This window comes from Pteronotus mesoamericanus, unplaced genomic scaffold (genome assembly GCF_021234165.1).
Source record: "Pteronotus mesoamericanus isolate MK-2021 breed Mesoamerican mustached bat unplaced genomic scaffold, CSHL_Meso_final contig_22, whole genome shotgun sequence".
NCBI lineage: Eukaryota > Metazoa > Chordata > Mammalia > Chiroptera > Mormoopidae > Pteronotus > Pteronotus mesoamericanus.
This window is the reverse complement of record NW_026555090.1, coordinates 3177431-3194249: the sequence shown is the minus strand read 5'-3', so window position 1 is coordinate 3194249 and position 16819 is coordinate 3177431. Positions and strand designations below refer to the sequence as shown.

Sequence of the window (16819 nt, the reverse complement as noted above, 5' to 3'; positions counted from 1 at the left end):
TTTCTCATTTGCTGCTCTTTCCTGTCATTTTACCTGTGGGGCGAGGGAGACGAGGACCTTCGGCTGTTCCTCCGAAGGCTCCCCATTCTGAAGTGCTGTGCAGTGGACTCTGAAGCGCCGGAAGCACACAGGTGCCTGGCTAGACCTGCCTTTTAGAAAGGCTGCTCTGATGTGTGAACCAGTACTCACTCAAAACGTTCTGGGCAGATCCAGTAATTGGTCAGCAGCCTCAAATCCTTTCTGAAACGAGTGGCTAGGGGTGGGAAGGGTGGCAGGACAATGAATGGACTGGGGCGGGAGGAGAGCAGGGTACACGGGGGACCATCTGTGCCCATCTGTTCCCAGCGAGTGTGGCACTTCACACCCATAAGTTCTGAAACCTGTTTTCCTCGCTTACCTGTGGGTGTGTTTCTCCTAGTATTTCTTCAGAAATATGCAAAGCTTTTTCATACATCCTTTGTGCCTGTGACGGATGCTTGGACAACAGGAGGTAGCGAGCGTAGGCATCTAAGCACATGCCAAGGAGGAGGTGGGTATTGGCTTTTTCTTCCACTGAAAAGGAAGTGAGAGCCTTGCTGTGATACGGCAAGTACAGTAGAGAAGGTGTGTCCAAGAACTGGCCAACCTACCCTAAGCATTTTCATTCTTCCCAAGACCCACAAATACCTGACATTGTAGGACCCCTGAACGGTTCACGTCCGGTAAGTACTCCTAGCCTGACACCTGAGGAGGGATAACGTCTGAATGGGTTCCTGAACCCAATTCCCGCGTGCGTGTGTGGGCAGGCACAGGCTCCCCCACAGCCACGAGCAATCCTCAGCATCAGCCACGTATCCAAGAATTCAACTCAGTTCTGACGCTGGCTACCCAGAGGCAGCCCCAGGCCCCACGGGCTGATGGCTCAGGCCTGCTGGCTGCACTCCTCCCTCCCCAGCTCTGGACTCCAGCCACAAGCCCCACTTGTTACCTGTGCTTCGGACAGAGCAGCTACAAATTGGAGCTTTCCAACTACCCCCTCCAACTCAGGATGCCAATAGGAAGTCCCAGGTTGTGAATGGCTACAATTAGAGGTTCTCAGAACTCCTTCCATGGGTTCGATTAATTTGCTAGAGCAGCTCACAGAACTCTGAGAAACATGTTTACTAACTAGATTACTGGTTTATTATAAAAGGATATAACCCAAGAAGAGCCAGACAGAGAAGCGCTGGGCCAGGCAGTCGATGCGGGGGCCGGGGGAGGGGGGCGCGGTGCCTCCATGCCCTCTCCAGGTGCGCCTCTGTCCCCGCACCGCCCCAGGTTCAGCAACCCAGAGGTGCTACACACGCCGTCATTTTGAGGTTTTATGGAGACTGCATCCCACAGGCACGACATTAAACACGGACCACTGGCAACTGGTCCCACCTCCACCCCCTCTCCCCTTCCTGGAGGTCACTGGGTGTGACTAAAAAGTTCCAGCCCTGTAATCACTGGCAAAGATCCCCCATCCTTAGGTGCGCTCCAAAAGTTGCCTCATTAACATAATGAAAGGAATCCTGCTCACTCAACACTTAGGAAATTCCAAGGGTTTGGGAGCTGGGAGCCAGTAACTGTGGACCAAGACCAAATAAATACCTATGAGAAGCTGGTAATTCATATGACCAAATATGTATTTCTTATAAATCACAATATCATAGCATCCAATTAAGTGACAAACTTTCTCCCACTTTTTAAAACTGAGTCGACACACTGATTAGAATGTGGAATATTATTTTAGTTTGAAACTAATATTTAGCATATACATGTGAAGATAAAATTCAAAGTAGAACGAGTTAACGACAAAGTCTAGGGCCAAATAAAAAGTTTTAAGGTGCAAAAAAGCAACGTAGACACCACAGGCTATTAGAATCCTGAGATGAAAAATCACAAGCCAAATTTCAAGAACAATTTTAAAGATCCACCTTTTTTTTTAACAATAAAAATAAAGGTTGCAATGATCTAGCACTTCTTGACATACATCCCAAAACTGACTACACAGCGTCTGGACAAGACACCAAATGCCCTGCAGAACTGGAGAACACAGGTCACAGTTGGAAGAGGCTGCGGCTTGGTTCTATTTACAGCTGTACCTCAGGGCCTAGTACTGTGTCTGGCACAGAACAGGCATTCAATTGTGCTTCCTGACTGGCTAAATGAATTAAAAACAAAGGTAATGAACTTAACATGGAAAAGCCGTACCGGTAATGAAACTAAAAATTAACAGAATTAAACAACATTGTCACCCCATTGATCTATGAAAAGAATATAGAGCTGTCATTACAGATCAGTAAGAAAAGGATGGACTAATGAAACAGTTCTGAGCTAAAACCTGTCCATGAAGGAGGAAAAAATTATATTGCCACCTCTTACCACATTAAAAAAGAAATTCTAGGTGCAAGAGTTCAGTTGGGTGGAGCGTTGTCCTGATCCGCCAGGTGGCTCCTAGGTCAGGGCACGCACAGGAGCCGACCGTTGAGGGCATAAATAAGGGGAACAACAAATCAATGTTCCCCACCCTTCCAAATCAATTAAAAATTTAAAATTCTAGGTCACAGAATTAAAAAAATGGGCAAAAGTTAAGCTGTACTCATCTTACAAAAGAAACTGAAAACAAATGTGTTTTTCTGAGTCAAGTATGTCTGAAAGAAACTTTCAGGTTAGCCCCAAGAAAACTGAAAACCATGTGTGGCCTTCCTTTCAAACGACATAAATGGAGTTTTAGTGAAGAAAATGGCCCTATAGTAAGGACCTGAAAACAAAGGAAATAACAAAAATGGGAAACATTTTTTATAAGTGCAACAATTAGACCAAACATCACTTTTAGTACTAATTTAAATAGGTTTTAAGATTATCACAAGACAATGATACTTAGGTTTTTAAAAAAATCTAAACAAAGCCCTCTACAAAAGATATATGACAAATGACTCAGAAAAAGTAAAATAAGGCAAGATATAATCAACAATGTAAAATTAAATTTATGACGGACGAATAAGACAAATTTTTTCTGACGAACAGATAATGAATATATATCTTCAATGAAGATATATCTAGGACTTTTTAAACAGCATAGATACATGTATAAAGAAAAAACCATAAAAAAAATTTTGCCTAGAACAACTAAAAATCATCAAGACTCAGACAAAACTATAAACCCACTAGACATAACAGGCATGTATAACACACCGCCCAACAATAACAAAATATATTTTCAAATGAGCATGCAATACTCTCCAAGAAAAACCATATATTGGGTTATAAGTCTCAATAAAAGGACTGAAATTATCAAAGCAAGTTCTCTGAACACAAAAGAATGAACGTAGAAGTCAACAGCAAATGAAAATTTGAGGAGTATGTCCTGGCTGGTGTGGCTCAGTGGACTAAGTGCCAACTGGTGAACCAAAGGGTGGCGGGTTTGATTCCCTATCAGGGGACATGCCTGGGTTGTAGGCCAGGTCCCCAGTAGGGGGCGCAGAGGTCACACGATGATGTTTCTCTCCCTCTTTCTCCCTCCCTCCCCTTCTCTCTAAAACTAAATAAAATCTTGAAGGGAAAAAAAAAGAAAATTTGAGGAATTCACATATATATGGAAATTAACATACTCCAAAATATCCTAAGGATAAAAAATACTTTGAGACATGAAAATGAAAAACAACACATCAAAATTTAGGTGATGCAGCAGAGAAATTTATAGTTGTGAATACCTATATGTACTAGAAAGATCTTAAATCAATAACCTAATCTTCCACCTAATAAACTAGAAAAAGAGCAAAATAAACCCAAAGCAAGCAGAAGCCATAATAAAGATTACAGTGGAAATAAGTGAAATAGTAAAACAATAGAAAAATGAAACCACAAATTGACTCTTTGAAAATATCAACAAAATTGACAAGGAGAGCTGAATAAAATAATCAGGATGATCCTTCATAAACTAAGACTGGTAAACATAGAGAAGGTAAGTCATTTAATAAATTACGTTAATATATCACATTCCAGCAAACTCTTACATAGTATTTAACAAACACTAGTCACAGTCCTATAGCATTTAATACCCATAACAACTCCATAAGGCAGGTTCTAGTATTATTTTATTGATGAGGAAACAGAAAAGTAACATCTATAGTCACACTAATAAGTAAGTGTAGGAGACAGATTTCGAACTCAGGTTACAGACTTCAAGGACTCCTGAAACTAAATATGCCACCAAAAATATTTCAACATTCCAGAAATGTTTTGATTAAAATATAAAAATGAATGAACATTTCAGCTCAAGGAAAGGAGGAGGAAGGAATCAATGGGGGAAAAAAATCTCTTAAAAAGAAATGACTCCATCAAATTAAAAACTGGGAAAGTAGTATGTTCTCAGGTACATAGCGAATACTGTGAATTATGCTTTCAGAATATAATTTCAATTCCATAAGAAAGATTCTTCTAGGAAAGTAGAGCTCTCCAAAATCCTTTCACCCACTCATTCACTTATTCAACAGGTATTCATCAGCACTGAGTCCGTGGCACTGTCCTAGCTACTGAAATCAAATCAAGAAAAGTGGAAACCAAAACTTAAATGTATGAGTAATTGATGAAGAAAAAAGATTGCCAGATAATCAGCTCTAAAGATCTAGCCCACGTGGTTTCCTAGATTCTGTAACTTTAAAGGATTAGAGCATCCCTATGTAAAACCCCACACCTATTTCAGAACAGAATATACAGAATGCAGTCCAATTCATCTTATCACATGAGATGACAAGCACGATAAACTATGGATCTCAACATGAATGCAAAAGTAAAACCTCAGCATTAAATATTATCCAGCAGTATCCTGAACAATTAACTGATTATTAGCAAACCTTATTTGCTCTAGATATATAATAATAAATCTATTTATACAGCTGTCACCAAACTAGATATAAGACAAAGTTGTCCATCACCACTATTATTCAATGTTGTTCTGAGATTATAGCCAATGAACTATATTTAATGAGGGCAGGAGGAAAACCACAGAAGTGTATCTAAAAGGAAATCATTATCATGATTTCCCAAATGTTTTATTACGTATCTGCCAACAGTGTGATACCAACTGAAAAGCAAACAGTTTAGTCAAGGATCCACTTGGAATCAAGCGTACTTAGATGTCACATCTACGTGAATAAATCTGTAAGCAACAGCCACATCATGTTCCTCAGTGGGTAGACTCAATACTGCAAAACAGTGCAGTGAGGGACTTCTGCCAGCACAGCTGCAGTCTGTCCCAGTGTCCTGCCTTCCACGCCGAGGGGACTCCCATCCTGTCTTGGGACTGGATTCTGACCAGCTTGAGCCAATCATGGTAATCCCATTTCTCTGGCCAAAGACTGCCTTAGAAATACCAAGTAACCCAATTCTAGCAATGAGAAGTAAGGACAAATCTACCTGTGGATTTCCGGAGAAGATTACCTGCATTCTACGAAAAACAAAAACATCTCCTTTTCCTCCGACGTTGGCATTTCTGGGTGAGACACCCGGGACCTGGTATAGTCACTTTCCGACTGCAGGGGGAGGCGCGAAGAGAAGGCCAGTGAGGGGGGTGGGAAGAGAGGGCCCTGCCGGGCCCCTGTTGGCCTTACACGCAGCACCTGGCCCAACAGCCTAGCCCCTTTTGCTCACTTGCCAGTTACAAGAGATAAGTGCCATTACTGTTTAACTTAATTTAGTTGACATTCTCTGCTATTTGCATTCAAATGTTAATTTATTTTTATTCAGATCTCAAGCTCCTCAAACGAACTTATAAATATAATGCAAGTCTAATAATTCAGTCTCAAAGCACTTGGGGACTTCACAAAATAATTTCAAATTCATGTAAAAATATCTAACATTCATGTGAAAATAAAATAGGAAAAAATTTTGCAAAAGTAGTATTTGTGACCTTGGGGTAGTGACCTCGCAATACAGTGTACACATGATGTGTTGTAGAACTGTGCACCTGAAACCTGTATAGTTTCGTTAACCAGTATCACACCAATAAATTCAATAAAAAGGAAAAAGAGCAGCATTTGAGCCCTGGCTGGTGTGGCTCAGTGGATTGAGTGCCGACCTGTGAATCAAAGAGTCGCCAGTATGATTCCCAGGCAGGGCACATGCCTGGGTTGCGGGCCAGGTCCCCAGTACGGGACGTGTGAGAGGCAACACCACATTGATGTGTCTCCCTTTCTCCCTCCTTTCCCTCTCTAAAAATAAATCAATAAAATCTTTTTTTTTAAGCTACTAAAAAAGAAATGGGATAAAATTTTTTTTAAAAAGTAGCATTTGTGAGATCGGTATTACCATGTAACTCAAACATGTAATTCCACATACTAATAATTCAAGCAATGTATGCTGTTATAAATTTCATCAGATTAATAAATCTAAATGGAAAACCCCAAGAGAAAGCCAAGCATATACTTAATACGTAAGTACATGATGGTAATAGATTATCAAAATAAAGAAAAATAAAAATTGGAAAGATGGGTGAATATCTGATTTCAAAACTGGAAAATGCCGTCCTAAGTATTAGGCTCTGCAAGCGCAGGGACTGCGGCCCCCCCCCCCCGCCTCTCCACAGACCCTAGGACGAGAGCTGGCGCAGAGCAGCTGCTCCACGCTTCCAAGTCAACAAAAGCAAAGAAAATAAACATAAATCATTCCTCTCCAATCCCCAAAAGATTAAAGACTGGCACAAGACGTACAGTGTAATTCATTTATGTGAATTTTAAAAAGAAACATACAAAAACTAAATCTCTTCTGAACAGAGGTAAAACTAAGGAACAGTGAATGAGTGATCAAGATTCCGCAGAGCAGACTCTGAGGCAGGAAGGGCGAGGGGGCGGGGCCAGGCGCACACAAGCCCTCAAAGGCACTGTTCATGCCAGCTCACTGCCTGTGCTCATTGTTCTTTAAAAAAGACAAATATTAGCTTCACCCTTCCTTTTAATTAAAACAAAAACCAACAACTTCTAACTATATACACACACACACACACACACACACACAAATAAGGGAAAGAAAGAAGCCAGTGACAAGCAAGCCAATGTGTTAAGGACCCCAGAAAAGCTTAGGAATTAAATCAAGTACTATGGTGAAGAGAATTTGTCATATTCATAAAAAAGGAGCAAGAAAATCTAGTTAACTTCTGACCTCAGAGGAAACAAAAGGTTGTACACAAAAGGAAATGTGATTATGTAATCGTATTACTGGATCAGCAGCTACCACTATTTATATGGTCAAAATCATAAAAAAATTACACTAAATCTTCATTTTTCTGTAAGTCAATAGATTCTAAAAATACATCAAGAAATAATTGTTTTTGTTATTTAGAAAAACAAAATCCCCTATGAATCTACCAACCAGAGATAATCAATTATCTGTATTTTGTAATCACTTATCTATATTTTGGTATCAATCCTTATATACTTGTATTTAGTCTACATATTTTAGAAAATTAGGCTCTACCTTAACAATACAGTTTTCTGTACCTACTGTTTTCACTTAATTTTTTATGAGCCCTTCTTCAGTAATTACATATAGATACACAACATGAGGAACAAAATGAGTATCCCAGGCCAAGTTGTTCTTTTTGGGGGAGTGCGTAGTGACAGTAAAACCATTTTATTAACTGACCAAAGCACTTCATTTTATTTTCTGATTTAAGGTAAAACCATTACATACAGTTCTAGACCAAGTTTTTATGTGACCTGAAGTTATCTACTCTTGAGACAGAGTTTAGTCATGCCAATAAAAAGCACATAAATTTGATAATGGATTTACTTGGTTCAAAACTGAGTGGGGAGATATATTCCTTTAGAAGAAAATAAGATTAAGAATAACATACATTTTCTTTATTGCATGACTAGTAAAATGTAAAAATGTTTATAACAGAAATTAGTTTGCCCACTCCAATAAGAATTCCTTTGCCTGGCCCTGGCCGGGTAGCTCAGTTGGTTAGAGCATCATCCTGATACGCCAAGGTTGTAGGTTCAATCCCTGGTCAGGGCACGTACATGAATACAATTAACATTTAAATAAGTGGAATAACAAATTGATATCTCTCTCTCTCCTTCGAATCCATAAATAAAAAATTTTTTAAAAACACCTTTGCTTGGAAAAAGTGTTTTCATAATATATTACTACTTTTTAAAAAATCAGGCTACAAAGTGTCATAGTATATACAGTATGATCCCTAATTTGTTTCTTCAAATATAAATAGTAAAGGGCAAAAACAAGCCTGGAAAGACACACAACAAAAAACAGTAGTGGGATTATAGATGATCTTTATTTTCTCCTTAACAGTTTCCAAATTTTCTTCAATGCACCGGTATTACTTTTGGAATCAGAAAAGATAACTTCTCACTCAAGAAACTGTCCACAGTCGATGCTAACAAATTAAAGGTAGCAAGGGTGGACAGCTGGACTTGTTTTTACATCTTTTGTGAATTTCCTCAAAGCACTTGATACTGCACTGAAACTTTTACTTGTTTTGTTGAGTCTTTTACTCTTTCATTCAACAATTACTGAGCCTCAATTATGTGTCAGGCAGAGCTCTAGGTACTGAGGGTACAGCAGTTAATGGATGAGATGAACTCTAACCTTTGACAACGAAGACAAATACCAAACGCACTTGAACAAAAATATACTTTCAGCAGCAATACAAACACAAGCACACAACATAGACCTGCTTTTAAGCATGAATAAGAAAAGTAAAGAATTAAAAAGCATTAGGGAGACAGAGCTAAGGTGGGAGGAGACACCTGTCCCGTTGGGGTCGGCCTGCTGAGGAGGTGGTATCTGAGGGCAGAGCTAAAGGGAGAGCGCAGGCCCTACGGAGACACAGGCGAGCAGGCGAGGCTCAGGGAGCAGCAAGTAAAACGGCCTGTGGAGGGCGCCGAGCTTGAAGTGAACAAGAGCAGGAAAAAGACCTTTGCAGTGAAAGTGGAGAGCAGAAGATGATGTAGAACTGGCAGCTGGGGGTCAGATTACGTATGGCCTTATAGGTCCACTCTGAGATTCTGAACTTGTTCTAAAGGTGGTGCAAAGGCACTGATTTCTTACAAGATCTCTTTGCCTACGGCATGAACAGATTTGTGAGGGAACGACGGGAGGGAGGAAAACCCATGAGGCACTATTACAGGCATCCAAGCAAGAGACAGTGATGGCCTGGACCAAAGCAGGGGCGAGAGGATGAGGTGCAGCCTGAAGACGAGGTATTCTGATGGTTGATACAATATAACTTGTTGGTGAATTACATATAATGAGGAAGAAATCACAGATGAGTCTAGGTTCTTGGCCAAAGCAACCAGGTGAATGGTGGTACCATTTACTAAACTGAGGCTTAGTAGAGAAACAAGTTTGTGAATGGCAAAAACCAAAAGACCCATTTCAGACGTGGTAAGTGTGAGGTGACTATCAGAAATTCACACTGTCAGGTAGACAACCTTACCCATGAGTCTGCGGTTCATGAGCAAGTTGAGGCTTAAGGTGCAAAACTGGTATTAAAGTTATGGGGCTTAAATGCTACCTTCTAGGGCGTGATGCAGAGAGAGAAAGAGAAGACCAAAGACAGCCCTGAGGCCTGCTAACTTCAGAGGCGGCGAGGGGGAAGCGAGGCACCGGGGAGGCACCCACGTTTCCAGCAGGAGACGGTGACCACCTGGGTCAGAGCTGCTACTTGTAAGGGCAGCAGGGAAAGCAAGGAGTGAGAGCTGGTAACCTTCGTAAAAAGAGCTTCAGGAGAGTGACAGAGGGAAAAATGGCTTCTGCTCAAGAGAGAACTGGAAGGCAACTGAGTACAGACGACTCTTTCAAGGCATATTTATTGCCTTAGAGACAAGGGAATTGACTACTACACCTTCAACATCCTGCTAGCTCTCGGCATAGAGTAAGTGTGAAATAAGAGGATGAAAGAATGAATGTCAACTATGAAAACTCCCAATACTTCAAACCATATTGAAACACCCAAAAGGCTTAGAGCTGGAGAGCTTCCTACCCGCCCCACTCTATTCCCGGCTTAACTCTTCACGCTGTTCTGTACCCACTGAGGATCGCCTGCAAAACCACGTAACTTGGTATGTATCTGGGACCAAAGGTAATTAATTAGAATTGACTGGTAGCTGAAGCTTCTGTTTCTGCTCCTCAGTTTTCCGGAGGTTATACATAATAAAAGTTAACAGGTAAACTATGAACAGGTAACCAAGGGATTAAAAAAAGGAGTGGTCAAGTCATTTAACCAAAATATCTTACTCTAAATCCCCTACTGAGACATTAAAAACAGCCACCTAATTTCCCAAAGAGATGGCTCCCCCCATCCCCCCCCCCCACCAGAATGGAGGCAACCCCTTCATGGCGACGTCCAGAAAACAGCCAGGCTTCCCTACCTGACAAAATGTCTTCTGCTATTTCCTTTTCTCTTTCAATTTTTTCCTCTAGAGTTGAAATGCAGAATTCATAGCCAGCAAGAGCAAAGTCGTGTCTGTGAAGCAAAGATCAGCAATCACTTATTCACCTTTTCACAAACTCTTCTTTTATCCCCATTTTCCCAGCTGGAGTTTGAGTATTACCAAGAGAATAAAGTGGGAAAAGAAATTGCGTTTCCGGTCTGAGGGATGTCAACCTGCCCTTTCTCGAAAGTTGTGTTTTTCTCCTAGTCACCCACGCAACGTCACTTAAGACCTAAAAGGCTGGGGCCGCAGCATGGCTTTACCGGCCAGCACAGCCAGCACTTCCCTCCTCTCCCTCGGACACTGTGGAGCGAGTCCTCTCCCCTCGGGAAGCCCGTGCGGCCCAGCGCAGCGCCGCTGTGTGCGGAGGCTCTGCCCTGCTGCGGGCACCGCGGTCCAGCCCGCGGCTGTACACAATTGCTCGAGAGGGTTATTACCTTTACACTTCTTCCAAGCTGTTGGTCTCTGATGCAAGTTTCTTTACAGAAACGGCACTAGGAGGCAGTCAGCCTGACTCTAGCCCTGGCCCCTCTAGCCCTTGTGTCCTCTCCCAAGCAGCAGGCCGACTGACTCTGGACACAACAAGCGCCAACTGCTGGCTTCTGTAAAGACACGCACAGAAACACGACGGAAAGTCCCTCTCCATCCAGAAGCTCAGTTCTGGTTCTTGCTGTTGCGGCTCCAGTTTCTTATCCAAAAGGCCGAGAAGCAACTGGCTCGTTTCTTACCAGAAGCAGCACTACAGAGCCCACCCCTCTCCTCTGGTGCCTTGCCAGGGAGAAGAGATGACCCCACTGCTCTGCTGTTCCCAGAAGAACCGAAGCCTCCCCAGGCCCACACCTTGGCGGTCGGAGCTTGGTACCAGCCCGGACACGGAGCAGGGCGGCCTGGCCACAAGATGCTCCTTGTCAGAGCAAAGTGTCTATAAACAACTTCTGGTCTCATGCCTCTCTTAATAAAATGAAATAAAAATCGCTTTTGGGGACAGCACAGAGTAATTTACAAGCAAATTATTAGTGGCTCCTACACAATTTTCGCCCCTACAAGACCAGGACTTCGGTAGCACTCTCCAGTGTTAGCAGCTCTGGACGGCTTCTCACCCTAGGAGCTCACACCCCGTCAGCACCTGGTCCCACTCCTCCTCCAAGGGAGACGGATGCAGCTGCGATGCTCCCTGAACGGACTAACTGCAAAGCTCCGTGAAAGACGAGGTCAAAGGCCCTCAGCAGCTCTTGCCTATCCAGTATCCAACCATGTGCAGGAAGACTGAGCAGCTCCCCTGGGAATGAAGGGGCTGGTGTCTCGGGCGGAAGGGTCCAGGGCCAGGGCCCCCTGCCTCCACGAGCACTCATTCTAGGGCACCGGGCCTGAGGTCATTCCCGTCCCCAGCACCCAACCTCTGCAGCAACTGAAAACGTAAGCTTGTCTTAGGTCTTCCCGTAAACTCACCCCAAAATGTAACTCACTAGAGGAGTTCTTTGCTCACATCCTAAGTGGTTTTTCTTTGACTTACACTCAAGAGAACGGAAGGCACCCGGCTTCACGCGTCAGTTCCTCACCTTTGGCACACATGCAAGTTGGTTTCTAAAGCCTGTCCTGTGTGGCTGACAGACCTCTTCTTGAGAATTGGGACTCATCTAGTATTTTAAATTAGCACCACTTTCCTATCCTGCTTATCCCAAAGCCTCTCTGCCACCCCTGGATATTCCCCCTGCCTCACGCCCAGCTTCCCGGTGCCCTCCGCATGCTCTAAAACCCGCCCCCCAAGCCAGCCACTGGGACACTCCCACGGCAACGGTCTCGTCATTCCCCTTCACACCAAACTCCCTGGTTAGCCGATACCTGCACCAGCAAAGTGGTTTCTTCTAAGTTTATTATCCCTCGTAGCTTTCGTAGCGCTCCCTGCTCTCTAAGAAGAGCTGAAGTCCTAACTGTACCTTCCCTGGGTAGCTTTGTTGCTGTGCAGCCAGGGCTGAGGGCCATGGGCCCCCCTCGCAGGCTAACAGAAACAGCAGGGACAAAACTGGGGAAGACTGAAGATTTCAAAGACAAGGGATGGGAACACTCTGAATGTGACACCAGTCTTTGCGAGATCCAGGTGACTTATTCGCTGAGTGAGAATGTGTAACATCCCAGGGTCAAAGTGCTCTGCCCGCAGCCCTGGCTGTCACTGCCACGCCTGGATTCTGACTCTACTCACCTATTCTGAGCGGCATAGATACTAGCCAACTTTAGAGAGATTTCAATTATTGCATTGTCTTCCTGTTGGGAAAAAGAGAAATGAAGGAAATACATGACGAGTAAAATTTCCTCATAAAACATTTCAGATCAACTCTTAGACAGACTTTGGCCCAAAAGCCATAGTCTATCCTTTTAGAGGAATTAGGCAACTGTGAATTCCTCAGCTACCATGCTTTTGCAGAGTGAAAGATGGCAGTTTTTATACAAGCCCTAGGTAGGAAAAATCTACCTTTTTTCAGCCAAAGCCGATGTTGGGGGTGGGCTGGAGTTTTCAGGAAGCAAGACTATTTTGAAACCTACTTCAGCGAGGGCCAGTCCTAGGTGAGATCCTTACCTGTTGCATGCCCCCTCCAAGCAGGTAGCTCATTGTTGCTTTAAAAAGTTTTTCCGCCTAAAACCACAAGGAAAAGATTTCTCTTTTAGTTGGTTGGGCCATACTTCTATATGACCCTGGATTCTAAGTACTAGTCTGATGCATCATTCCCTATTAAACACAACACAGACTCACCCTCACATACACAAAGAGGCAAGTATCCCTATGACCAGAAAACAGACTGAAATACCTAGGCCCCGCCCTCTGTGTACCTTAAAAACTAGTCTGTGAGGAGTAGAAACTTTAGAAATTGACTCTTCATCCAAACCTACTGTGGCAGAAACTGCCAACTATTCCCTAGTATTCCCTCTCCTCTCCATCTTTTCAGTTACAGAATCTCCTCAACGATTAATAGATCAGCCTTCTTTACAGTTGGGTACAGTCATTTAATAAGGTTTTAGCCAAAAGGAATCATCTGCACACGGAGGAATGTGAACAATTTTTAAATCATATATTTTATAAGGACGCTGCTTGCCCTCCATCCTTTCTTCCTTCCTGCAAGCTGGAGGTGAGCCAGCTCATCTACACAGATGAGGGCCTATCCAAGAAAGATCCGGGGCTTCTGGATCATTTCATGGAACACAGGTACACAGGCCTCTTTGGTGTTTAATGACCTCTGGATGAATGCATTAAAAAGAAACATACCTCCTTCACATTTGGGGTCTCTTTGTTACAGTGGCTAAGCCTGTACCCTCACTAATAGCATACCCGTGAAACTAACGCTTCACAAATTCAAGATATTACAAAATGACTTACATTTTCAAGCTGACCCCGTATAAATGCTAAGTTGGCCATCTGAAAGCAAACCACAAATTGTTTTACAGTTTAGTGCAGTGTTCCTTCTTATTTCAAAACCTTTAAGCTAAAGACTCTTTCTTGCTTTTATCCTCTGAGTAAAAAATTGATCAGAGAAAAATATGTCACTAATCTGCTAGACGCAAAATACAGCAATGGTATGAGAATAAATGCTTGCATATGCTTTGTGGATGGCAAACCAAATGTACATCCACTCATTCTTGAAGAAACAAATGTTAATGATATTTGTTTCTTTTTGGTCTGGGATTGAAACTTCTTTTGATGCCCCAAGGGTAACAAAAATTGAAATAAAAAGAAAATTTAGTGAAAACAAAAACCAAGAGCTTTATATTCCTGACAGGCAGGAGAGTAACAACCCTTCTGTCACAGTTAACCCTTTATCAGTGGCTCAGGCTGTTAGTTACCAAATCATAAGTGTAAGTGATGGCCTTCTTATTATTGCTTTGATAGGCAAGACGAAGCGCGTCATGCAAAATTAGCTCAGCCTCTTCTGGCTCATCTTTCATGATGCTCAACTGAAAAGAGAAAAACATGGAGAATTAAGTGTAAAGAAAACACACGCATGTGCTACCAGACAGAAGAGGATATGGCTATACATCCCAATACACAGAAGGGAGCCATTCATTCATTTATCAAATTATTTAGTGAATTCCTACCATACGCCAAGCATTAGATCTGCAATGTTGACATGGAGGGCAGCCTCCCTTGCAGCCATGTGTGGCCGTATGACAAACTTTTGGCCAACAGATGCAAACAAAAAGAATGTGAGCAATTTTTATATTATACTTTCTAAGAAAGCTCTTTGCTCTACCTCCTCTCTCTTCCTGCAGGCTGGAAGTGACCCTGTACAACAAATAATTAGCTTAATTACAATTAATGATAAAAGCTATGAAAAAAGTAATGACAAAGAACAGTAAGGGTCTCCTGTAAATGGGCGAGCCTGAGAAGGATGAGTGTCAACCGAATAAGGAATTGTGGGGGGAAATGACCCAAACAGAGAGTGAGGAATGAGCAAAGGCCTTCTAGGCTAAAGAATATGGTTCTTTTTTTTTCCTTTTAAGATTTTATTTATTTACTTTTAAAGAGGGTAAGGGAGGGAAAAGCAAAGGGAAGCATCGCCATGTGAGAGAAACAGCAACTGGTTGCCTCTTCCACTCCACCCACCAGGGATGTAGCCCGCAACCCAGGCATGTGCCCTAACTGGGAATTGAACCAGTGGCCTTTGAGTTTGCAGGACCATGGCCAACCCACTAAGCCATACTAGTCACGACAAGAGTATGTTCCTTTAAGAACCATTCAAGAAATGAAAAGAAACAGATTGGAAAGAGAAGATGGTGAACCAGAGAATTATTCTCAAATACGTGAGCAAGGTAGGGTGGTGTCATGTTGGGTCTTGCGGGCCATGACAAGGAGTTTGAATTTTATCATAAATGCAGTGGGAAGTCGTTCAAAGTTTTCAAGCAAGAAGGTGATATGATCTGATTTACTTCTTTAAAAAATCACTCTGACTGCTGCACAAAGAATGGAATGTAGGGGGGCAATAGGGCAGGGAGACCAATAGGTAGTAGGCTGTGACAATATGGCTAGGGTGCTGGCAGGGAAGATACAGAAAAGGGGGCTGATTTTCCAGATTTGGTGGCAAAAGGATTTACTGCTGGACTGTGAGTGCACGGGGACGCAGTGGAAGCACCACAAGTTTTAAGAATGACTATGAGGTTTCGAGGCTGAAAAACTGGGTAGACGGTAGTAAAGAGACGATGGTGAAGGAAATGTGTTGAGAAGAAATTTAAAATCAAGAGTGTAGTATTGGGCAAGTCGGAGACGGAGGCAGAGCCTCAAAGTGGAGATGGCAGGTCGGCAGCACAGTGCAGCATGAGAATATAAATTTGGACCGTCGGCATCAAAGTGGTAGTTAACCCAATAGAAGAACTGAAATGACCTAGGAAGGAGAAGAGAAAGTAGGAAAGAATGTGGTGAAAACGAAAAGTTTAGAAATCAGAGAACGGAACCGCTCACAACCAACAGTAAAATTCATTTTCAGGACATCAAATACTGTACATGAAAAATTCTCTATGCCCGACCCTTCAAGTGGCTGGTTCACCGACAAAAACCACAAAACATTTCTGCTGATTTTGTTTAAAAGAACGACGCCTGTGGTGCCATTTCCATCTGCACCCGAGACTGCAGCGTTTTACTGCAAGCTGTCGAGTCTGACCAGCCTGGATGGGTTCCAACACCGCCTCGCTCCCCCCATAACCCATCGACGGCCCTCGGAGCCTCCGTCGAGTCTTCGGCACACTGGGAAGGCAATGCGCATCCCGAAGGCCGCCTCACCTTGGCTCGCTTCAGCAGCAGGATGATCTCCGCCTCGGTCTCGTCCGCCGCACCCTCGGCGGCCGCCGCGCCCGCTCCCTGCCGCTGCTCTTCCTCCTCCTCCTCCGCTGCGGCGGGCCTCGAGAACCACGCCAGCCCTGCGGAAAGGGGCTCCGAGGTCACCGGCCCGGCCCGTGCCGGGTTCCCCCCGCCGGCTCCGCCCAGCCCGCAGCCCTCACCTGCCAGCAGCGGCAGCAGGCCGGAGCTCCTGCCCGGCGGCGCGACTCGGGCTGGCGGCATCGCCACCTCGGGTGCCCTACCCGCGGCCGGCCCCGGCAGCAAGTGCGCCGGACAGACCCGGCACCGCCCCGCGGCCCGCCAAAAGTCTCGGCACAGGCTACGGCTCAAGAGCCGGTACATGGCCGCGCCGCGTCCTCTGCGCACTGCAGGACCGGCCAAATACCGAGACGTCCTGCGCGGAGCGCCAGCGCTCGCAGGGCTGGTAGGGCCGTGACAAACCCAGAAGCGACTGCCCTGCCGTCCGTAGGCGCGATGACGCAAGTAAACGTCACGACGCCGCGCCCCGCCCCTGACGGGAGCTGGTAGTCCACAGATAGGT

At 43.9% G+C, this 16819-nt stretch overlaps 1 protein-coding gene across 3 annotated transcripts in view; it reads right to left on the bottom strand.

The window, feature by feature from the left end:
- TTC19 (tetratricopeptide repeat domain 19) overlaps positions 1-16730 on the bottom strand; it is a 36734-nt gene extending 20004 nt beyond the window's left edge. For 2 of the 3 annotated variants that reach the window (XM_054571193.1, XM_054571194.1), the window contains exons 1-8: positions 16440-16717; positions 16222-16358; positions 14292-14402; positions 13828-13866; positions 13033-13089; positions 12658-12719; positions 10395-10489; positions 398-552 (exon numbers count right to left, since the gene is read on the bottom strand). In XM_054571193.1, the coding sequence (XP_054427168.1) occupies positions 398-552; positions 10395-10489; positions 12658-12719; positions 13033-13089; positions 13828-13866; positions 14292-14402; positions 16222-16358; positions 16440-16620 (837 nt within the window). In that variant the 5' untranslated portion in view covers positions 16621-16717. Of the gene's footprint in view, positions 1-397; positions 553-10394; positions 10490-12657; positions 12720-13032; positions 13090-13827; positions 13867-14291; positions 14403-16221; positions 16359-16439 lie in introns of all 3 variants that reach the window. The other variant, XM_054571196.1, reaches the window with a different exon arrangement.
- Between the last annotated feature and the right edge of the window lie 89 nt (positions 16731-16819).